The sequence below is a fragment of the Lissotriton helveticus genome, chromosome 3_1 (genome assembly GCF_964261635.1).
Source record: "Lissotriton helveticus chromosome 3_1, aLisHel1.1, whole genome shotgun sequence".
Lineage (NCBI taxonomy): Eukaryota > Metazoa > Chordata > Amphibia > Caudata > Salamandridae > Lissotriton > Lissotriton helveticus.
In genome coordinates, this window is record NC_136061.1 from 1,163,479,389 (window position 1) to 1,163,503,527 (window position 24,139).

Below are 24,139 nucleotides of genomic sequence, written 5' to 3' on the forward strand. Positions count from 1 at the left end.
GTGACGAGGGCCTGGGTGACAGTCTTCCTGGTTTCGGTGGGGATCCACCAGAAGATCTTCCGTAGCATGCGCAGGATGTTGAAGCATGACGAGGAGACGGCGTTGACTTGTCTGGTCATGGAGAGTGTGATGTATTCCTATAGGTTCTGAATCGATCCCCCTATTCCTGACCCTATTCTGGTTAAACAAACCAACAAGTTAACTAACAGTCAGCCCATGAGGCAGAAAACCCCCATGATGCAGATACCGTTATCTGACGCAGTCACACTACGGCACAGGAACGTGTTATCTGATTAGGTCATAACGCTTGCGATCTAATTAGACAAGCGATATTCCTCCAGCCCCTGATAAGGCATACGGAGTTCTCTAAACAAATCAAACCTATGACAACCTGGGCAAAACCCTGCGGCCATTGTTTTGATTTCACCGAGAACTTCAGCAAAAGAATGTGCTAACGAGCTAGTCGTATGCCATCCTTATTGATGTATCTATGTCCATCCTTACGTCAATCTCGGCACCTTAAAGGTATAAATATTACCGATATTGCCCTATGCAAAGACACGCGGTGGTGACGAGACGGAGCAACCATACTTGCCGAAGCCCAGAGCAGAAGCAGACCCCGCTGGCGCAGCCCCGCCTTCCTGACGCGCTGAGAACGAGACGCGCTGCTTTCTCCTGCCGAGAAATCCAGCACCGGCGCTTCTGGGTAGCCCTCGCAGGCAGCCTGGAATATCGAGACCAGAGAGAGAGATACCATCCCTCATTCATCCTAACTTCCAGGTACAGAACTGAATAACCCCTCACAGAGAATTCTTTAGTTAGTCACTTGGCAAAAACAAACTTAACTTAAACTGTAACTTTCTATTCCCGCCCACGTATTAGGCTTAGGTCAGGTACACGGGGTAGGCGTATTTAGAAACACCAGTTGAGTACGTTTAGTCAAATGTATATGTGTATGTAATATATTTTAATCATTTTAAAACATCATATGGCTTAGAAACCATATCAATGTTTTTACAGTATTATTTTATACTTCTGCTTTTAATGTATGCACTTTACTTAGCTATAAGTATTGCAATAATATCGATCCATTTCTCTTGTATGAGAAAAGAGACTGATCAATAAATAACACCTTTTTATTGAACACGCCCGTCTCTTCCTTTTCTCTACAATCTGATGAGACTAAGAATGCACGTACTGACTGAGTAAAATAAATTGCCTTTTGTTCACACGACTCTCGAGATATACTCTTGATTAGGGGAGAGCAAAGTTGTCATGTTCTATGGTTGTCAGAAACTAAATCCCTTCTTGTCTAATCAGGGAAGTTAAGTCCTTCCTGAACATTCGAGAAAGTTTCTAGTGAACTCTGAGCTAGCTGGCAAACCCAAAACTTTAAGTCTAATATCGACAGTAGTAGACCTAGTTAACGTCTGGTCTAGGCCTTTACTATTGAAGGTATTATTCCAATGCGCAGAGCCTATTGGGATAATAGGAACTACACTACAAGAGGGAGGAGTCCAGGATGAAGCCCAGGTTGCGTGCGTGGTCCGTCGGTTTGGGTGCGGTGCCCAGGGCGGGGGGCCACCAAGAGTCGTCCCAGGCGGAGGGCGAGGAGCCCAGGATGAGGACCTCCGTCTTGTCTGAGTTCAGTTTCAGGCGGCTGGTCGTCATCCACTCGGCTACATCTCTCATCCCTTCGTGCAGGTTGGCTCTGGCGGCGGCGGGGTCGTTGGTCAGGAAGAGGATCAGCTGGGTGTCGTCGGCGTAGGAGATTATGTTGAGGTTGTGTTGACGTGCGATGGCCGCGAGGGGGCTCATGTAGACGTTGAAGAGGGTGGGACTCAACGAGGATCCTTGAGGGACGCCGCAGATGACTTCGGTGGCCTCTGACTTGTACGGTGGTAGGCGGACTCTCTGTGTTCTTCCGTCGAGGAAGGAGGTGATCCATTCCAGTGCCTTCTCCTGGATTCCGATGTTGCCGAGGCGCTGCACTAGGGTGCGGTGGCAGACAGTGTCGAATGCCGCGGAGAGGTCCAGGAGGATGAGGGCCGCTGTTTCTCCGTTGTCCATCAGGGTTCGGATGTCATCGGTGGCAGCGATGAGGGCGGTCTCGGTGCTGTGGTTGGCTCGGAAGCCAGACTGTGAGGGGTCGAGGGATCCATTCGTCTCGAGGAAGGCGGCCAGCTGTTTGTTGACGGTCTTTTCGATGACTTTGGCCGGGAACGGGAGGAGCGAGATGGGGCGGTAATTCTTGAGTTCGGTGGGGTCCGCTGTAGGTTTCTTGAGTAGAGCGCTGAGTTCTGCGTGCTTCCAGCTCTCAGGGAAGGTGGCGGTGTCGAAGGAGGTGTTGATAATGTCCCGCAGGTGGGGTGCGATGACAACGTTGGCCTTGTTGAAGACGTGGTGAGGGCAGGGGTCGGTCGGAGATCCGGAGTGGACGGGGTTCATTGTGCGGACGGTGTCTTCGGTGCTGATCGGAGTCCAGGCGCGGAGGGTGGTGGTGGGTGGCGTTGCTGCGGTTGTGGCATGCGTCGGTTGGATGCTGAAGCTGTTGTGTATGTCCGCGATCTTGTTGTGGAAGTAGGAGGCGAGGGAGTTGCAGAGGTCTTGCGACGGGGTGATGTCGTTGTTTCCGGCGGTGGGGTTGGAGAGCTCTTTCACGATGTTGAAGAGTTCCTTGCAGTTGTGTGCGTTGTTGTCCAGCCGGTCCTTGTATGCATTTTTCTTGGTGGCGCGGATCAGTTGGTGGTGTTTCCGGGTGGCGAGCTTGAGGGTGGTCATGTTGTCCATTGTTGGTTCCCTTCTCCATACTTTCTCGAGGGCTCGGCAGTTCTTCTTGGAGCTCTTGAGTTCGTCGGTGAACCATGGGGCTTTTCTGCTGCCGGGTCTGCTGGGCGGGGTCCTCAGAGGGGCGAGTTCGTCCGCGCAGTTGCTGATCCACTTCGTGAGGTTGTCGGCGGCCTGGCTGGGGTTTGCTGAGCCGGCAGGAGGGTGCTGGCTCAGGGAGGCGGTGAGCTGGTCGGCTGTGATCTTGTTCCAGCTTCTTCGGGCAATCTGTTGCTGGTGGTGGTGGATGGTCGTTCTTTTGAAGGTGAAGTGGACGCAGCTGTGGTCCGTCCAGTGGAGTCCTGTTGCGTGGCTGAAGGCGATGTCTTTGCTGGATGAGAAGACGGCGTCGAGTGTGTGTCCGGCGAGGTGGGTGGGGGTGGACACCAGCTGCTTGAGTCCGAGGTTGGTGAGGTTGTCGAGCAGGGTGGTGGTGTTGCGGTCGTTGTTGTTCTCCAGGTGGAAGTTGAGGTCCCCCAGGAGGATGTAGTCGGCGGAGGGGAGGGCATGCGGGCTGATGAAGTCGGCGATGTCCTCGCTGAATCGTGTGCGTGGACCCGGGGGTCGGTAGATCAGGGTGCCTCTGAGGGTGGTTTTGGGGTCGGTGTGGATCTGGAAGTGCAGGTGTTCGGCGGTTGTCAGGGTGTCGTCGGTGTTGGTCGTGATGCGGATGGTGTCTCTGTGGATGATGGCGATGCCTCCTCCCATCTGGTTGGCGGTGCGGTCCCTCCGGGTGATCTTGTAGCCCTCTGGGATGGCGATGGCGATGTCGGGCGCTGAGGAGGCGTTCATCCAGGTCTCCGTGAGGAAGGCGATGTCAGGGGCTGTGGTGTCGAGGAGGTTCCAGAGTTCGATGGCGTGTCTGTGGACGGAGCGGGTGTTGAGCAGGATGCACTTGAGGTGGTTGCTGCTGGTGTTCGGCTTGGCGGGTGCTGGTGCAGGGTAGGTCCGGATGCAGGTGAACTTGCAGGCGTGGCAGCTGAAGGGTCCGTGGGTGTGCTTCGGGGTGGCTCGGTGGCATCCCGGGATGCCGCCGGTGTTGAGTGCGATGAGTTCGGCGGCGCTGTAGGACAGTCGGGTCGTCCTCCATCGGTGGGGGCCAGGGGTCCTGGCACTGGGCGCGGTCCAGGCGCGGACGGGCGCAGACGGGCTTACCTTTGGCGCGTCTTCGGCGCACAATCGGCGCGCCCGCTGCGCGTGACCGCTGCGCGTTCGCACGGTCGCCATATATGGCGAAGTGCGCGGGGGGCGGAGCAGCTGGGAGGCGGGAGCGGGGAGGGTACAGAAGGCAAAAGGGGCGGGGTTAGCGGCGGTGGCAGGAAGCGGGGAGGGAGGACAAAGGGCAGCTAATAAACAGGCAATACAGAAAGGAAAATACGATTAACTGGAAACCAGGCAATACAGAGAGACAAAATACAATTCTAAAACAGCAAAGACAACAGGGGCCGGTCAGGCGAGCACGGGCCACAGGGGCCGGTCAGGCGAGCACGGAGGACGAAGGGCGGCAGCGAGGCAGACAGGCAGGGAGGCGCACGCAGCAGCTGGTGGCCGTGCGGCGCGGGGGTGTCCTAGAACTAGGTCACACTCACCTGCGTCGCACGGTCGCCATATATGGCCAAGTGCGCGGGGGGGGCGGAGCAGCTGGGAGGCGGGAGCGGGGAGGGTACAGAAGGCAAAAGGGGCGGGGTTAGCGGCGGTGGCGGGAAGCGGGGAGGGAGGACGAAGGGCAGCTAATAAACAGGCAATACAGAAAGGAAAATACAATTAACTGGAAACCAGGCAATACAGATAGACAAAATACAATTCTAAAACAGCAAAGACAACAGGGGCCGGTCAGGCGAGCACGGGCCACAGGGGCCGGTCAGGCGAGCACGGAGGACGAAGGGCGGCAGCGAGGCAGGGAGGCAGGGAGGCGCACGCAGCAGCTGGTGGCCGTGCGGCGCGGGGGTGTCCTAGAACTAGGTCACCGGGTCACTCCTGAACTCGCCCATTACTCAAGGGGCTTCTTGGATGTAATCAACTGCGATAAATTTCACAGAATAGGTTGGTTAGGGGATTTGTGCAGAACATTGGGGACCATGGGCATGAAGGAGTTGGGGGAGAAACCAGAGCAGGCCCAGTTTCCTGCCAAAGATACAATAAAAACTACGTATTGGGAAATGGTAGAATGCCGGAACTGGAATGATGCAGATCCCTCCTCTTTGGAGGGACGTTTTTTGGAGGTAAAAACTTCCCCATTCCTGTAGCCCTATTGGGCCACCATAACCAAGCCTCAGGATAGGAATCTTTCCTTCCAACTTAGAGTGGGGTCTCTTCCAATTAGATCGCTAACTGGAAGATGGGCAGAAGGTAACTCTCATGTCTGCCCAGCCTGTAATAGCTGCACTGAGACCATCGCCCACTTACTTTTTGTGTGTGGGGCCTATTCAATCCCTCGACGTGTCTGGTTGAGGGCTATTTGCAAACAGCTCGGCACGAGAGAGAGTGATGTGGCTCCAAGAATTATTTGCACCAGTTCCTTGCCAACTATTTCTGTGGCAGTTGCTAAATTCCTGGGTTGGGTATGGGCTATCAGAAGGAAATCTCTTGCACGATAGCAGGCTTGACGAGATTAATCCAGGCCTTCCTTGTTCTTCGAACCAGCTAAAGAGAATGTTTCGACCTTGTCTTTTTGGGCTGGTATTGGCTCTATAACCATATGAATTTTGAGGTTTTATTGATGAATTTTAATATTAATGAAGTCACAATGCTTTATCCTTTTAAATTTTTTGAGGTTGTAAATATGTTTTAAACTTGTTATTGTGGATCTAATGGTTTTAAATGTATCATGCTTTTATGAGTTTTTACCTCGATCAAAGCAAATTTGACTGACTGACTGACAAAGCATAAGTGCCAACGCCAAGAGGAACAACAGCAACATCAGCACCAGTCCTATGGATTAGAGTGGGTACAGACCAGGCGGAAAATCAAGGTACATGAGTTGTGCCCTTATTGTCAATATTTCAGGGTTAGGCCCAGACATAGACCCCTTTTTGGCAGTTCGTAAAATCACTGCTAAACCTTGTTGTAGTATCTCTGGTGGGGGGGAATCAAAGCTTGGAAAATCCTATAAACAGCCTAATAAGACACTCAGGGCTAGTGGAAGGAAAATTCCTGCCCCCCAGATGAGAGGAACTCCCTTTCTTAACTCCTACTTTAAACTGATGACTATAACAGCACCGAATCAAAGCATACAAGGGGCAGTTACAAATTATACAGATGCATCTGCCACAGTAGTAGGGTTGGGTAAGAATGGAGACACTCAGATTTCTGTGCAGATCCCTACTAGTAATAGGTTTAAGGTACCAGACTCTTCAGAGAGCTGTTCCTGGGGCTCCAGGTGGATAATGCTGCCCCTCAAGAGTCTTCCGGTAGGATTAGCAGAGAGGATGGTTCTCAGGTAATAGGAACACAGGAGGAGGAGTCGTTAGCCACCATACTACTGAGTCTAAGGACTGAGATTAAGAACAGATTCAAGGTTTTTGAGGCCAATCAATCTGGGATCCAAGCCTCCTATCTAGCCTTGAACATAAAACTGGATGAAGTGGTCACACAAACTTAAGTACAGGAGGAAGAAGTGGTACTGGTTATGCAACATGTACAGAAAAATGCTAGCACAATTTCTCTGGGAACTAAACAAAAACAAGGCCTAGGGGAGGAACTAGAAAGGATCTATAACCATTCTCGGAGGAGGAACTTCAAGATCCTGAATGTCCCAGAGATGGAGAAAGGGGAAGATATGAAGTCCTTTGTGGTTGCATTACTGCGGGACACAGTTCTCAAGGACAGACCAGACATTAACCTAGAACTTGAGATCTGAAGAGAGCATAGGGAACCATTTAAAAGGAACCCAAATCGCCAGAAACCTAGGAAGATCCTGGTGAACTTCCCTACTTATACGGTGAAAGAGACCATCCTGGGCATTGCTTCGAAAGGCGTAACGTGCACTGCTAAAGATTACCCCTTGCCCATTAAGTCAGATGTTTATAAGGTCACTGACCAGTAAGTAAAGTAAAGTAAAGTCCACATTTGTAAAGCGCACAATCACCCGTAAGGGTCTCTAGGCGCTGGGGGCCGTCGGGAAGATTAAGCGAGCTATTGCCCAGAGTCACATGGTGCTGGGCTAACCTGCCGCCGGAGCCGAGGATCGAACCGTGGTCCCCAGATTCCAGCGTCAGTCGCCCTGGCGCCACACCTCTCCCAATGACCAGTGGCAGTGGAAGCTTGGTAGCAGGCCGGAAGAGCTCCATAAATTGAGGGCTAAAGCGCAGTGAAAGTTTCCGGCAATGCTGCACAGCATGTGGAATAGTTAGATGTATAACTATAGCACTCTTGAATATGTCGATGGTCTGATTGATACAATCAGGAAACATAAGAACCTCTGAGACCCCAGTGCGGGTGGGCGGTGAGGTGGGACAGGGAGTGGGAGGGGGGGGGTGCACCTGTTGTGTTTGCTCATTTGGTTTTCTTGTGTGTGGTATTCCCTTATCGGGGAAGCCTATTGGCATCCGAAATGCCAAATAGTAGAGGGAGGGTTCCTCAAAGGTGAGTTTTGGTAAGGGTACTGGGTGAGTAGTAATGGGGAAAATAACAACAAAAATAAGACCCTATGATCACTAAACAGCTAACAGCTGTTCTAATCACCCGTATATATATATATATATATATATATATATATATATATATATATATATATATATATATATATATATATGTATATATATATATATATATAAGCCACACTTTAGAAAGAAGGGACGGAATTTCCTAAAAGATAATGGGGGTAAGTAAGGAGAAATGTTTTTTAATCTGGAAAGTTAATGGCCTTAAATCAAAGGGGAGACAGAGATTGGTATTCTGGTATCTCAAGGAGAGTAGGGCCAGCGTAATGATCTTGCAGGAGACCCCTTTAACAGCAATAGAGAGGAGAGCACTTTACTCTAACTGTAGGTGGATCAAGAGTTATGCAGTCAGGGATCAGGTAGAGTTTTGTAAGGGAGTAGTCATCCTTTTGAGGAAAGGTGGAGGGGGTGGAAATGTTATTGTCTAAAACGAATAGTATTTGTAGATGGCTTTTGGGGAGTATGACATGCTCCAACTATGAATTTCTTTGTGCTGCTTTTTATGACCCAAATGCTGATGGCCCCTCCCATCTCTTAACCCTTGAGTGGAGTCTGACGTAGGCTGCATCACAGATAGTCTACTTTAAAACTCTGCTTGAGCCTACCCTGGATAGATCCACTAGGAGAGACTTCATCTCTACACCTAAAACTAGGAAGGCACTAAGGAGTATACTCCAAGATCTGGAATTGATGGATGTGTGGCGCGACCAAATGGCTCAGAGAAGGGAATATACATTCCATAGCAAAGAATTGGCCATTTTCTAGGCTCGACTATATCTTTGTTGATACAGCAATAACAGGTAAGGTCAAAAGAATTAATCATCTGCCAGGGGCATAAGTCTGATCATTAAGCTGTAACTATGGTTTTCCAATATCCTGCCAATCGGCAGAACCCCGGGTGGACGGTTAATCATGCACTTTTCCTTTACGCTGAAGTCATCTTGAACGTGGAAAAATGTAACAATGATTTATTTGCTAACACTAAGGGTCAGCCTCTGTCACTGTACTGTGGAATACATTTAAAGCTATTATACAAGGGTTTTTGCAAAATCTGGGGTATGCCAAGAATAGGGCAGAGAAAGCGGAGTGTATTGTCCTAAAACAGGAAATCAAAGTGTTGGAGGCCACTCTCAGCCCACAAAGTTCCTCCTTCAGTAGGCATCAAGAGCAAAAGAGGCTAGAGGACAACCAGCTAAATGTCAAGCTGAAGCTGGAAAAGAAGCGTAGGGATAGGTAGCAAGCCAAGAGTAAGGATCTTTTTTAATACATCGCAAGAGCACTACTAGCTTGGAAATCAAGATAAGAGAGGCCAGGGAATGATATTAAGGAGTTAATTATGAACTCGCAGGGTTACAGCTCTAACAATGCGGGGGGGATGCAAGGTCATCTTGTCTCCCTTTTTTCAGCATCATATACCAAGGAGATTACTCCAGACCTGGATGGTGTTGGGGTGGCTGCAGGACAGGGATCTCCAGGGGATTAAGGAGACCGGAAGGGAGTCTCTTGAAGCACGAATTAGGGAGGCTGAATTTTTGGAGTGTTTGATTCGGACTAAGAGGGGGAAAGCTGTGGGGACTGAGGTTATTCCCCTAAAGCTATATAGGATACTAAAGGGGGTGGTGTTTCCGTTCTGGGGGAAATTGTTTAATTATATCTATCCTGAGAATGCCCAGATCCCGCAATTATGGAGGGAAGCTACACTATTGCTGATTTTGAAGCCAGCTAAAGATCCTAAGAAGGCAGACTCTGATCGGCCGATTTCTTTTTTAAATGCAGATTACAAGGTTTTTTACAGTATTTTGGCAGGCAGGGTGGATAAGTTGGCTCCACAACTAATTCACACAGATCAGAAAGGGTTTGTCCCTAAGCACCAGATCCATGATCTTACCCAGCAATTACCGAGATGCATTGATCTGGCTATGGCTCACTCGATTCCAATGGCTGCTGCCACAACAGATGCTGCCAAGGCCTTTGACTGGATCTGTTGGGCGTATTTGTGGGAGTATTAGGGTTTAGCCATTGTTTTATTCCGACTCTTCAGAGAATGTATGCAAGCTCATCAGTGTGAATTTTATTAAATGGAGAGTTTCAGGAATACCCAGTACATATTTCAGGGTGGGTGGCAAAAGAGATTGATCTGCTTCTTATTAGGTAGGGAAACTTGCCACTGGTGATTTATGGGCGGGTGAGTTGGATTAAAATCTTGATTTTACCTAAATTGACCTATCTTTTTAATTGTATCCCACTCATGTTTCCTAAAAAAGAGATAGAAAAATACAGAGGAAAATAACCAGTTTTATCTTTGCTTCTGAGGAGCTATGCTCTCTTGCAGAAAATTGAGGAGGAGTTTAAAGAAAGGGGGTCTGGCATTACCGGACTTAAATCTTTACTGTATGGTCTTCCAACTTAAGAACTGTAGGATGCTTTTTGGGACACCGGATCGTTCAACTTGGGGTCGGATTCTATCAGAACTGCCAACAGGGCGGGATCCATGGGCTTTCTATACAAATTTGAGGCACCAAAGTTTTTTTTTTTTATCCGTCGGAAAGTTTTAAAGGCAGCAATTAGCCTTTAGTACAGGGTCATGAAGATCCTGGTCATTAGGTAGTATTCTGATTCCTCCCCAGTTTGGGATTCTCTGGGCACCCCACAGTGACTGCTGGATGGGCTGAGTGTAATGATCCAAGGAAGCAGTTGTAGTTAAGATGATTTATTGAGCAGCACAGCATCCAGTCCTGACACAGCAGGACACAGGTTACAACTGACTAACAGTGGAGAATGCTGTATGAGCAAAGCTCTGTTAAGAATGCAGAGTTAAAAGGAAACACAGCATGGCTCATGCAGTTAAAGAGGTACAAGCATAAATAATATAGGCACTTAATAATAACAGGATATAACACACCTCCCTCATTAAATGAAAATAAAAGGAGTAAGGCTGGGAGGGCTACAGACCAAACAAAGGAAAGAGAAAAAACAGCTATACAAAATCTTGCAAAGAAACTGGTCTTCTTCTGATTCGCCTATCGTCTTTGATCCTTGAAGCTACAGAATCAGAAAATGAATCAGACCCACCATCAGAAATGTAACCTCTATCAGTAACAGCGTGAGGTTGGAATTTAGACACATCTTGAGTAGGACATTTAGCAACCCTGCCTGAGTTCCAAACCTTGCCATCCTGAGTAACAACTGAGTTACTGAAAACTCTTTTGATTTGAATAGGTCTGCCAAACTTACTCGTACCTTTGGTGACTAAGAAAGGTTTTAAGATTCTTACCCAATCCCCAACACACAATTCATGCTCTCTTGTTTTCCACTTCTTATTGTACCAAACTTCAGATTTACTTTGTTTCCCACTTACTCTCTTTGCAACTTCCTTGACATCTACATTATTTTGTACCAGAGCTTCACATTTTTCCTTGAACCACCAAGGGCACGTGTCTGACGCAGGATCCCTACCTTTGAGTAGTTTGAACGGACTAATCTCAGTAGTGCTATGGGGAGTTATACGATAAGTCCAAAGTTTCTGTCTGATACGGTTTAACCAATCCCCTTTCTCTTTGATGGCATCAGAGACAAAACCCTTTAAAACACGGTTGAAACGCTCAACCTGCCCGTTCTCATGTGGCTCGTAAAGAGATGTACACATGTGTTTGATGTTGCAGGATTGTAAGAACAATTTCATTTCAGCGGAGACTAACTGCACCCCATTATCAGAAACCAATACCGAAGGACAGCCTTCCCTAGCAAAAACTTCTTTAAAAAAAGAAATGACAACTTCAGAAGTGATTTTGGTTACAAATTTCACTTCTGGCCACTTAGAGTGGTAATCCACAATGACCAATGCAAAACGTGAACTTTCTGGCAACACTTGGAAGGGTCCTGAAATAACAAATGCTATCTTGCTCCACGGAAATTCTGGCCATTTCACTGTCTTAAGAGGTGGAACATGTAATTTTAACATCTTGTCGCTGTTACAGCACTCATTGCATTCTCTGACAGTACGGTCTATGAATCTATCCATTCCAGGCCACCAGAAATGTAACCTTATAATACGCTTCATGGCCGAGATTCCCGGATGGGTCTTGTGTGCTAATTTGAGAATAAGTTCTTGCACCCCACTTGGTGGAATACATTTTTCAGATTTGAAGAACAAATCCCCTTCACACCATAACTCTTCTGCTATGTTGTAAAATGGTAGCAGATCATATTCAACGTTATTCTTGCTGGGCCAACCTTCTAGAAGGTATTTCTTCAGCTTAACAAATTTCTCATCCTTATTCTGGCATTCTAACCAAAACTGTTCAGAAATATCTTGATACTGGGGAGATACTAAATCTGTCAATCCTAACACAAAATCAACTTCAGAAAGATTATTCACATTGTCTACTTTACTTTCACACGGAAGACGTGACAAACAGTCAGCAGTGACATTTTTCTTCCCTGGAATATATTCAACCTTAAAATTGTACTCCTGTAGCTTGGATGAAAGACGTGCAATCCTAGCTGTCGAATTCCAACCACCCCCGGCTGATAGGATATGCACCAAAGGTTTGTGGTCCGTTCTTAGAATAAACTCACTGCCCCAAATGTAAATCCTATAGTGTTCAATGGCCCACACACAAGCAAGCAACTCACGTTCAATAACCGCATATCTGCGTTCAGTTTCACTCAAAGTTCTGGAGGAGAAAGCTACGTTCCATTCTGCAACATCATCAGTTTGAGATAGCACACACCCAAGACCGTACAAACTTGCATCAGTGGTGATGATGCATTTTTTCCCAATTCTAAATGGTTTCAAAGTCGGGGAATTAACAATATCATGTTTGATATCTGTAAAAGCTTTTTCCTGTTCAGTTTCCCATTCAAAATCGTTGCACTGTCTTAACAGTTTTCTTAAAGGTTCCATCTTGGTGGCAAAGTTCACAACAAATTTACTATAGTATTCACACATCCCGGAGAAAGAGAGAAGTTGTTCCTTATTCTTTGGGGCTGGAGCACAGAGGATGGCCTCAACATTAGATTTTTTAGGAACAAGACCTTCCCCCGACAAGGTGTGACCTAAGTATTCCACCGACTTCCTAAAAAGTTTGCACTTGTGTGCTTTGAGGGTAAGGCCAGATTTTTCTAATCTTTTGCATACAATACTCAAATGTGAACTATGTTCGGCCTCATTTTTTGAGAAAATTAAGATGTCATCCTGAAAGCATTTTACGAATTTATCAAGATCCCTAAAAATTTGAAACATAATACGTTGGAAAACGGAGGCAGCGGATGCTAATCCAAACGGCATCCTTCTATATTGAAATAGTCCCATAGGGGTAATGAAGGCTGTATATTTCTTGGAATCTTCAGTAAGCTCAATTTGATGATACGCAGATCTAAGGTCCAAGGTGGAAAAGATCTGCGCACCATCAAACAAGGAAACCAGCTCATTAATATTGGGGAGTGGATGACAGTCTATAACAATATTAGAGTTTAAAGCCCTCAAATCAATGCAGACCCTCAATTTCTGGTCAGGTTTGCGCACCAAAACGATGGGCGAAACCCACTCTGAAGATTCAATGGGCTCTATAATACTGTCCTTGAGTAGGTCATCCAACATTTCTTTTAGCTCATCCCTAACATTTAAAGGAACTCCCCTAAGCTTTTGTTTGACTGGGACAGCACCCTCCTTGAGAACAATTTTGTGTGCAAAATTTTCCAATCTTCCTAAACGGTCACAGAAAACTTTATTGAACTTTTCAGACCATGAAATAATTACATCATCCTTTTCATTAACATCAGAAACAGAGTTGATCATATCTTGTTCACTACAAAGAGAGATGGGATCCTTGGCACGTGGATTCAACGTGATGCCAAGTTCCCATTGATCATGCCAACCCAGAACATTGACTCCTTTGATAGCTATATAAAGCTTGATTTGAGCTGATCTACCTCTGAAACATAAAAGAACATCAAAGAAACCTTCAATATCGATAGTATTTCCATTGAAACTTTCAGCTAAAATGTCTGAAGGTTGTAAATCAGAAATATTGCAAACACTTGTTAATTTTTCGTTAAAATATTCTTTGGTAATAATTGTCCATGGAGATCCTGAATCTACCATAAGTTCAATAGCAATACCTGAGACATGAAAAGTACATTTGGGAGATTTCTTAGTGGTTGATCCAAGAATAGAAACAACATAGCCACGTTCAACTTCATGTTGTACTTCAACCACCCCAACAGAAGATACCTTTGAGGAAGAGGGAGTGACAGATCGTCCAGAACGAGGTTGAGAATTGTACCTCCTTTCTCTACATACGTTGCTGAAATGTCCTACTTTGTTACAAATATTACAAGTTCTGTTTATGGCAGGACAGCCCTGAAAAGAGGCTATATGTGATTTACTCCCACATCTGTAGCATAAAAGTGATGAACTATTAGAATCAAATCTTCTATTACCAATACCCACAGTATTTTTAAATTTAGATTGGAAAGGAACAACATTTTTTTCATCAACTTTGGATTTAACAATACACACTTCTTCTTCAGTGTTGGATTTAACAGAGTGAGAATTAGATGTTTGTTTCACAACAATATTCATCCATTTCTCTGACATTTCTGTAGACTTAGCAATAGCTATAGTTTCTTCCAGATTAGGATCACCTATACACCAAAGCTTATCTTGAATTTTTTTGTTTTTGACATGGACAATGATCTGATCGCGAATCATTTCATCTGCCATGGCACCAAAATTGCAATGTAAGGTTAATGCTCTTAGAGAAGTAAGAAAATCATCAAAGGATTCCTCTTGTTTTTGTGCTCTGGTATAAAATTTAAAACGATTCAACGCAATGTTAGCGGTAGGCTTAAAGCGTTTTTCCAACCTACCTAGAGCTTCAGTGTAAACATTCACAGAGTCACCACTACCACTAGGCGCAGCAAAAGGAGGCAAGGTCCTAAAGATTTCCTGACCCTCAGAGCCTAAACAATGTAACAAAATACTTTTTTTTCTTTCTGAACCCATACGCTCTCCATCAATAGCTTTCATATAATTGAAAAACTCCTCTTTCCACCTTGACCAAGGCAACGGTGGATCGCCCTTGACTTGTAAAAATTTTGCAGGAGGATCAAACTGCATGTTGTTAATAGTAAAATAGAATAATAAATTGAACAAACGAATAAAATGATAAAATACAAAAAAAAACAAAATGTAAATATGCAGAAAAGGTAAAAGGTAAAATGTAACAGTACTTATGCCAATTGAAGTCAGCGTGGTCAGTAGCTTGTCAGTGGAGAAGAGGCGAAGCTGTGGTTTTAATAATGGTTGTGGAGCGCTTGGCGAGGTAAATGAACAGTGTGAACTGTAATTAAGAGAAGCGCTAGTAAAAAGGGCTAAAAACTAGATAAAATCAAAAAGAAACGAAGCAAAACGATGACTGGAAAAGGTTCCTTCGTGAAAGTTGATCGCCGTGTGAAGTTGCTAGGCAACCAAGAAACAAAATGGAGGCACGTGATGTAGCGTGCGTGTAGACGTCCAAACAATGCGTGCGTGATGACGCGAAGACGTTGTTAGCAGATCCAGACCAATGATAGCGTGGCTGGTAACGCAGGGTGATGACGCGGAGGCGTTGCTGGAAGTTACGGCCCAATTGTAGCTGGTTGCTAAGGAGGGCGTAGAAAACTGAAATGACTCCGACGATGTTCAAAGCGTCATCGCTAATTAACCAAGGCGATGACGTGTGCGCTGGCAACCAAAGCGTTGTCAAGGAATGAGGCAATGACGAGTGAATGTTGTCAAGGCAGCAGGAACACTCGTGAAGAAGTCGCGTTGTCAAGGCAGCAGAAACGCTCGTGAAGCTATCGCGCTATAAAGTACCAGCTTGAAAGATGCCAAAAGACATTTAAAGGTCAGAAAAGGAAAATAAATGCCACAAAAACATCCAAATTGCAGGGAAACGTTGGTAGAGACGTTGGTAGAAGCCAGTAGGTAGTGCAGGATGTCTTGGGTATTTTCAAAGCAGGCAGATCAGTAGAATTTTGTAAAAATAAGTAAATATATCCAAAAATGGGTTCAAACTCCGCTCCTGTGCTGTAGATGGCTGGAGTAAGGTTGTCCTCGTCGCCAATTTTGTAATGATCCAAGGAAGCAGTTGTAGTTAAGATGATTTATTGAGCAGCACAGCATCCAGTCCTGACACAGCAGGACACAGGTTACAACTGACTAACAGTGGAGAATGCTGTATGAGCAAAGCTCTGTTAAGAATGCAGAGTTAAAAGGAAACACAGCATGGCTCATGCAGTTAAAGAGGTACAAGCATAAATAATATAGGCACTTAATAATAACAGGATATAACACTGAGTCTTTCTTTAAGTGAGGCCAGGATAACAAGCTTGGGGGATCTTTTTAAAGTGCAAGGGCTTTTACCTTGGGACATACTTAAGGCAAAGACTGGGGGCCCGATTCACAGAACTAAGTTAAGACAACATCCTAAACTTACTACCATTTACTCATTTTGGTATTCACAGAAGGCACTTACTTATTTTGGTATTCACAGAAGGCACTTACTCATCTGAAACGTGAGAGCTTCTAGTCAGCGGAACAACCTGGGTCTCAGAAGGTGCCTACCGCCATTACCACTGTATAGTTAGAGTGGGGCCCCATGTACTATCCATAATTATCCTCCTTGCCTAATCTTATCAAGCCCTTTCACCTCTCCAACCTCAGTCCTGCCTTCAGATGCCCGATCTTAATATGGCGGACCTACCTGCAATTGACCACCACCAAACTGGCCTCCACCCACCCCCTACTCCCTCCACAGGACTGCAGCAAAAAAGAGAAGCCCCTCCAACCCACCCCCTTCTCCCTCCACAGGACTGCAGCAAAGAGAGAAGCCCTTCAACCACACCGGACTACATGGTCTGGGGCTCTGCGAGCTCACACCAGCGAGGCTAGGGATGCTCTCCCACCATCCTCCCCCACTCGGATCACCCATCATGACAATGATTATATGATTAATCTATTTTCTCTACATTTGTTATTAGTAACTGATGTAATGTTTTAATTGATGTCAATTTTGTAATGTTTTTGGAACCTCATGTACAGCGCTCTGATACCTTTGGGTCTAGCCAGCGCTACATAAATCTCATAACCCTAACACTCACCTACCTATCAACCAACAGCTCCTCAAGACCTGTCATAATTTTTGTTGTGGTTAATTTGTCCTTAATTGAAAAGTAAGAGGGATATACTTTGGGCTGATTTTTCCCTTTGTCTTTCTGTCGTATCTCCCACCTACCCTGTTACCCCACCCCATACCCCTCTACGTTTCCACTGACCTCGTCCTCAAAGATCTCTATATGCTCTCCCTGCAAAAGATGTAACCTATAACTGATGTAATCTTGTAACAGCAAGGATATCATGTAAAAAGTGTTGATACCTTCGGGTCTAAGCTATTGTAATCCTGAATGCTGAGACCTGAGCACCATGGCTGATGCCCGGTGGAGCTGCTAGGCAGCTAATGAGGAGATTGGCCCTGGTTTCCCCACTCGACCATCACCTACCCACCGGACATTAGGCACAGTTCTTCCTTGTCTCCCTGCTATGGCCCCTTCCTCCCCTCCTCTCCTACGAATCCTCTCTACCTTGTTGTTTGTTTATTGTACCTTACTACGCTACGACTCAATGGTAACTGATGTAACTTGTAATGCAAGGATCCTCTGGTAAAGCGCTCTGATACCTCCGGGTCTAGCCAGCGCTATACATAATCTTTCTAGATTTACCTTGTAATGCAACGATCCTCTGGTTAAGCGCTCTGATACCTCTGGGTCTAGCCAGCGCTATATAAACTTATCAAATCAAATAAACTCAAAACTGGTTCCCCTGATTGCTGAGACCTGAGCAACATGGCTGATGTCCGGTGGAGCTGCCAGACAGCTATTGAGGAGATGGGCCCTGGTTTTCCCCTAACCGTCACCTACCCAGCCGGACATTGGGCACAGTTCCTCCTCATCTGCCCGCTAATGACTCCTTCCTTCCCTTCCTCCTACGAATTCTTGCAACATTATTTTTGTGTACTGTACCTTTCAATGCTCTTGTAACTGATGTAAATTTTATTGTAACAATCCTAAATGTAAAGCCCTCTGATACCCTCTTGGGTCAAGTTCGCGCTATATGAAACTTTATAAATAAATAAAATAAATAAATAAGTGCCTTCTGTGAATACAAAAATGAGTAACTTACTCATTTTGAGTAATGTACTCATTTTGGTATTCACAGAAGGCACTTACTCATTGATGAGTAAGTGCCTTCTGTGGATACCAAAATGAGTAAGTGCCTTCTGTGAATACCAAAATGAGTAAGTGCCTTCTGTGAATACCAAAATGGTAGTAAGTTTAGGATTTTTTCTTAAGTTAGTTCTGTGAATCGAGCCCTGGGGTTTCCCTGTCTAGATTTAAATATGTACAGCTTTCTTCTTGTTATCGGAGTGCTAATTTGGAGATTGGTGGTGCCTGGGAGGTTGAAGATACACAGCCCATAAGTAAGGAGGTCTCTTTATGCTATCAGAAGCTCCTGGAAGTTGAGGATGAAACTTTGGAGGCACCGTATGGGATCTGGAACAGAGTGAACCCAGAACCCGAGCTACCACATTAGTGGTGAAGTCTCTCTGAACCAGTTATATTCTACGGCCAAGCCAGCCAATCTAATAAAGAATCACTTTTTCACTATTAATAGAATATAATGGACACTGTTAGATTTGGGGGTCTCTAGTTGGCACAGGTAGGTACTTGTGTCAAATAGGGACCCTCGCCTCTAGTCAGAATAAGCGGATTACACTCCTAAAATAACCCCTGCTCACCCCCTTGGTAGCTTGGCACGAGCAGACAGGCTTTATCTCAGAGGCGTTGTGTGTTAAGCATTTGTGACCACATGCAGTAACCCAGTGACAACACTACAAATGGATACCACACATTTTTATATAAAAAAAGTAGACTTTATATAGAGTTACCAAAAGACCATAAACGACAAAAATACACAATACTATTTCTTTAAGATGATAGATTTAGCTTAGCTCGGTTCAGTTCTTAAGATGCTACACTTTGCGTCAATGTACCTTAGGTTGCGTTGCGCTTCCACAACAAGCAATGTCGCAGCGATGGGAATGCGGTAAAGCTCAGATACAAAGAAATAAAGACGTGAAGATCTTCCAGATGTGGCACGCTTCTCGGGGATGCGATAAGTTCTCGGTTCGATGCGTGGACTGCAGCGACGACACCCTGACGATGCGACGGCAGCTGCTCCAGTGGCGACACTCTTCTCCCACAATGCGTGATACTTCCGCTCGATGCGACAACTACAGCGGCGTCATCTACGATGCGACGGCAGCAGCTCCGACGGCGGTGCGCTTCTCGGGGGATGCGAGGTGCTCTTCTTCGATGCGGTGCAGTGCGAAAGTTCCAGCGGCGACACCCTCCTTTGGAGTTGCGACGGCAGGCACAGCAACAGCGACACGCTCCGACCTCGTTGCGAGACTCTTCTCTCGATGCGGTACAGTGCAACAAGTACAGCGGCGACACCCTCCTTCGGAGTTGCGACGGCAGCAGCAGCGACGGCGACACGCTTACTCTTCGTTGCAGCACGCTTTTCTCCGATGCGGTGCAGCGCGACAGTTCCAGCGGCGACACCCTCCTTCGGAGTTGCAACGGCAGGCCCAGCGACAGCGACATGCTTCTCCTTGTTGAGTCGCGCTTCCAGCTCCTTGCAACACGCAGTTCCTCAGAAGGCCCAAAACAGCAGCAGGCACTTTCACAAGAACTCTGGGGAGCTGGGGGTTGAAGTCTGTTGTCCCTGAGACTTCAGCAGGAGGCAAGCTCTTTTCCAAGCCCTTGGAGATCTTTCACAAGTTGAAAGCAAAGTACACAAAGTTCCTTTATCCTTCCTTTGGCAGTAAGGCAACCACTGCAGGCCAATCCCCCAAGCAGCACTTCAGCGTGGGGCGTCTGATGTGCCTGCCCTGCACTGTGGAAGGAAAGGGGAAGTCTGGTAAACAGAGTGCTTCAGAACTGGTTTGGACTGGGCTTTTTTTTTTTTTTTGCAGAGTTTTATATAGCGCGAACTAGACCCGAACCGAATCAGGTATCAGAGCGCTTTACATTTTTTCCAGTTACGTTACATTTTACGTTTCCAGTTACTTTCATTTTTAGGCACGGGGAGATTAAGTGATTTGCCCAGAATCCCAGGAACTTTTTGGCGTCGTTACCGAGACTCGAACCCAGATCCCCAGGTCCGAGGTCGAGCGCCCTAGCCGTTAGGCCAACTCCTCTCCCCTTGGATCACTTTGGACTACAAGAAGAAACCTTTGCTGAGGAGAGGAACCTGAAGAAACTGAGGAGAACTGAAGTGCTGCTTGGGGGATTGGCCGGCAGTGGTTGCCTGATTGCCAAAGAAAGGAGAAAGAACTTTGTGTGCTTTACTTTGAACTTGTAAAGGATCTCCAGGGCTTGGAAAAGAGCTTGCCTCCTGCTGAAGTCTCAGGGACAAAAGAGTTCCCCCCCAGCTTCCTAAAAGTCTTCCTGAAGTGCCTGCAGCTGTGCTGGACTTTGTGGGGGATTTGCGTGTCGCAAGGAGCTGGAAGCTCGACTCAAGATCGAGAAGCGTGTTGCAAAACCACCGCTGCCGCTTCACAACAGGAAGCGCCCGGCATCACCAGAGAAAAGAATCGATGTCGCCGCTGACGCTCACCGGGAGGCGTGAAACAAGAGAGAAGGACCGACGTCGCCGCAGACGCCGCCGCATCTCTGAGAAGCGTGTCGCAGGGCCTGTCGCGGCTCATCGCCGGAGAAGTGGATCGACGTCGCCGCAGGCGCCGCCGCATCATCGGGAAGAATCTTGCAGGGCCTGTCGCGACTCGCATCATTGTGGAAGCAACTCGCATCGCCGGAGAAGAGGACCGACGTCGCCGCAGATGCCGCCGCATCACCAGGAAGCATATTGCACCAAGGACAGAGCGTCATCTTTATTTCTTTGCACCCGAACTTCACCGCACTTCCATCGCTGCAACATTGCTTGTTGTGGAAGTGCAACGCATAGCAAGGTACATTGACGCAAAGTGTTGCATCTAAAGAACTGAACTGAACTAAGCTAAATCTACCATCTTAAAGTTACAGTATTGTGTATTTTTTTTGTTTATGGTCTTGTGGTGACTCTATATAAAGTATACTTATTTTTAATATAAAACCTGTGTGGTGTCCATTTGTAGTGTTGTTACTGTATGTGGTCACAAATGCTTAATACACGGCCTCTGAGATAAGCCTGTCTGCTCGTGCCAAGCTACCAAGGGGGTGAGTAGGGTTTTTTTTGGGAGTGTAATCCCCTTATCCTGACTAGAGGCAAGGGTCCCTATTTGTCACTAGTTTGCTGGGTTCATGATTGGTGTTTCTGTCAGAGATCACACAATTATCATACTTAGGACACTCTCCCTCAAATCTATCCTATCAGTGAGAAGCCCTGACTTCAAATCGGATTCTTCAGTGCTTTCAGACTTTCAGCTTTGTACAAAGCACTGTACAAAAGATTATTGTGGTGTGCATAGGAGCACAACCCTCCTCTTCTCTGTGAAATGGAAGGGAGCTCTGACTTCTATCCTCTGACGAGAACTAGTGTTCTGGAAAATGTGTTTTAGAAGCATCCAATCCAATCTAGAGGGCTTGATTTAAATAGTCAATAGTGTGAATTTTCTTACATTCTTTCTTCATAAATATGCAATAAGATGTTGAAAGCATTGTCCTTATTGATCTTCAACAGGTCATGTTTGCAAACATTCACTTAAACTCATGCTAGTTTGAAGGAGTCGTTCAATTGAATTTGTTTCCCTTTAGATTCAATTCTGGATTTTTCATCCAGACATTAGCACATATTACCTCCTAAGTGTAAAATATGAAAGTGCCCTGCAATTTCCACTCTTCCCATAGCAATTTTCCCTCTTCACCCATCAGGACTGGTCAGTCTTCTAGTCCCTTCTTCCACGCAGTCTATGACATGCACCACGATCAGTCCGGATATATGGAGGGATTGTATTACATTGATAAACGTTGATGGCCCCTCGCTCGTGCATTTAGATGTATGCAATCAACACATGGGGGTATTTCAGCTCTTTTTTGTATCTCAGTGCATGTAGTTATGAAGCCAGTAGTTGCCTTTTTTGTTTTACTCTATTAACTCAAGTGAACACGTCCTCCATAGGTATACAATAAAAAAAACAAGCATTCTTCTGCAGAAGGTCTCCACATGTATGATGAAGCCATGTCCCTTTTTCTACTGGGTTAATACTGCCACTCAGTAGGATATGGGTTTTTGAGCTAGAAACTGAAACCAATCTTCTCATTACAGGTAATTTTGAGGCGTGAAGGATATCTTGGTTGCCTGTCTGGCGTTTGGACTCTATTCTATATCAACTTGAGAGCTAGAATTTAAATTGTATTCTACTTTTTAGTGCCTTAAGTACACTAGAAACAGGGCTGCAAATAAAGAGACAACATTTAAAGGTAATATCAGCTGAGTGAGAGCACAGGAAAGGGAATAAGTGGGTGAATATAAACTAGGCCTGTATGTCAATCGGAGATGTTTGGCCATGTTAAACGCTATGGGCCACAATAGAACAAGTGGGCAGCAACACTTCCACAATGCTTCCTCCAGTATATTGTCCATGGCTTGCACTAATTCAACCTTTTATTTAGGTCTGGCGTTTTTGACAGCTATAGTTGTCTCGTCAGGCTATTGGTTTCCCCCCCAAAATCATATCTATTATAAATAGAGAGGCTTTTGTTCAACAGGATTAATGTATTGGTCTTTTAAATTGCCATTCACGTTACTTTCGCTCACCACAGTATTCAACACGGGCCAAAGGGTCCGCCCGTTACCCATTAGTTTATTTCACTATCAGTCACTGAGAAAGATTGTGCCCAACAACCACCACGTCTGCCTAAAGCGATCTCCTTTCTCTTCAGTGGCAAATCTTTTTCAAAATGCGTTTCAATTATTTTTGTTTTACTTTAAATAAATGCGAAATAGTTTACCTGTACCTCAGGTGCCTGCTTTTTCTCCCCTCTTTCTAAAGTTGCTGTTATAAAGTGTGTTAGTGACAATGCAACATTGTGGCTGCCTGCCTTTCGAGTTCTTTTAGACGTCTTTATTTCTTCTTCTCCATCACCAATACTAATGATAAACTGTGTAGCACAACTGAAAGGCCTGTTATTTAAAAACATTACAAATAAAAATGCCACATCATTGAAGTTTGTTTTTTTATATTCCCAGATTTTACAGCAGGCAGCATGTTCTTTTTGTTGCGTATTCTTCATTAGACCAGCTTGCCCTGGCCAGACCTCATACTGAGGGTGTATTTGTTACAGGCTATTCAATATATTTATGTGTGTGTTTTGACATTCAGAGGGCGACGTCCTTTCAGCTACAGTCTAGAAACAAATACTGGCAAAGCCAATGAGTCTGGCTTTGGCAGCCAGCCTTTTGGCTCTGTCAATGCTTGTCTTGCTTTGTCATTTTTAAAAAAAAACTTTGTAGTTGGGGAAGCTACTGAGTCCTTATTCAGTAAAAAAAAAACATAAGTATATTAGATCATATATTATTTTGCTAAAAATCAAAAAAGTATTAGCTAACCCAGGACTGAAAAAGTGGATCTGAAGCAGAAAGTCCACTCACTAGTTTACAAGAGAAATTACCCAGAATCAAAGCCTGGGCAAGGAGGGAGTCGCCGTTCTTTTTTATGATTAACAATCTTTTGAAACCGTGGAGAATGTCGGTTTGCGAGGTAACAGGAAAGTTCCATAGACGTCTATGCCATAGAGGGGTTGAAAGCAGACAGCACCTGATCGTTAAGTTGACTGCAAAGGAGTTGCCTGGGGCATACTTCAGGGCTTGAAAATAAAGCTCGATGCAAAAAAAGGCTAAAATAAAGCATATTAAAGTAGACAAGTACTCACTACGACAGTTGACCACACCGAGGAGCTTGAATGCATTTGGAACTTCGACACCGATATTAGATCTGTAATGTAATACACAAAAATATGAAATTATCATAGTGAATACAAGAAAAACTAAGAAACAAAAGCATTGTACTCAGTTGTTAACCCTGATGATCTTGTCCTGAAATGAAACCTTTCACGGGGTGCCATTCGAGCACATCTCAGCAAAACCCCAATGGTTTACACCATCTGAAATTACATCCGAGGTGATACTACCCGCAGAACCTTCATTTTTTTTTGTTCGTTCAAAATGCCAGAAGTGATTTACTGGTGGGAATAGCTAATACCTTAGCAGTCAAGAACCAAACTTCTCAAAGGGAGCTTTGTTAGTGCAGGTCTTGTCAGTCAATAAATTACAGGTATAGATCGACTGTGCCACCAGGGCATCTGCGACACATTTTTCAATAACCAGAGCAACTGGAATTAGGCGATTCAGCATAGTTTTGGAATTGCCACATACCGCATAATCTGCTGATTTTAACAAAAGAAACGTTTTAATGCAGCTGGGCCAAAATGTACTAAAAGTGTAGCAATGGGTGTTAGTGCATAAGGGAAGGCATTTGTGAAGGTTGCCTGGTCACCTTTCAGTTGTTTATTGTTGTATTTGAGAGTTAGACTGGTACTTATGAGGT

The 24,139-nt window shown here is 45.5% G+C and overlaps 1 protein-coding gene across 1 annotated transcript in view; it reads right to left on the bottom strand.

Moving 5' to 3' along the window:
- LOC144823337 (NXPE family member 4-like) overlaps nucleotides 1–24,139 on the bottom strand; it is a 158,061-nt gene that overhangs the window by 17,523 nt on the left and 116,399 nt on the right. The window contains exon 4 of the mRNA XM_078681786.1: nucleotides 23,466–23,527. Within this exon, the coding sequence (XP_078537912.1) occupies nucleotides 23,466–23,527 (62 nt within the window). The remainder of the gene's footprint in view (nucleotides 1–23,465; nucleotides 23,528–24,139) is intronic.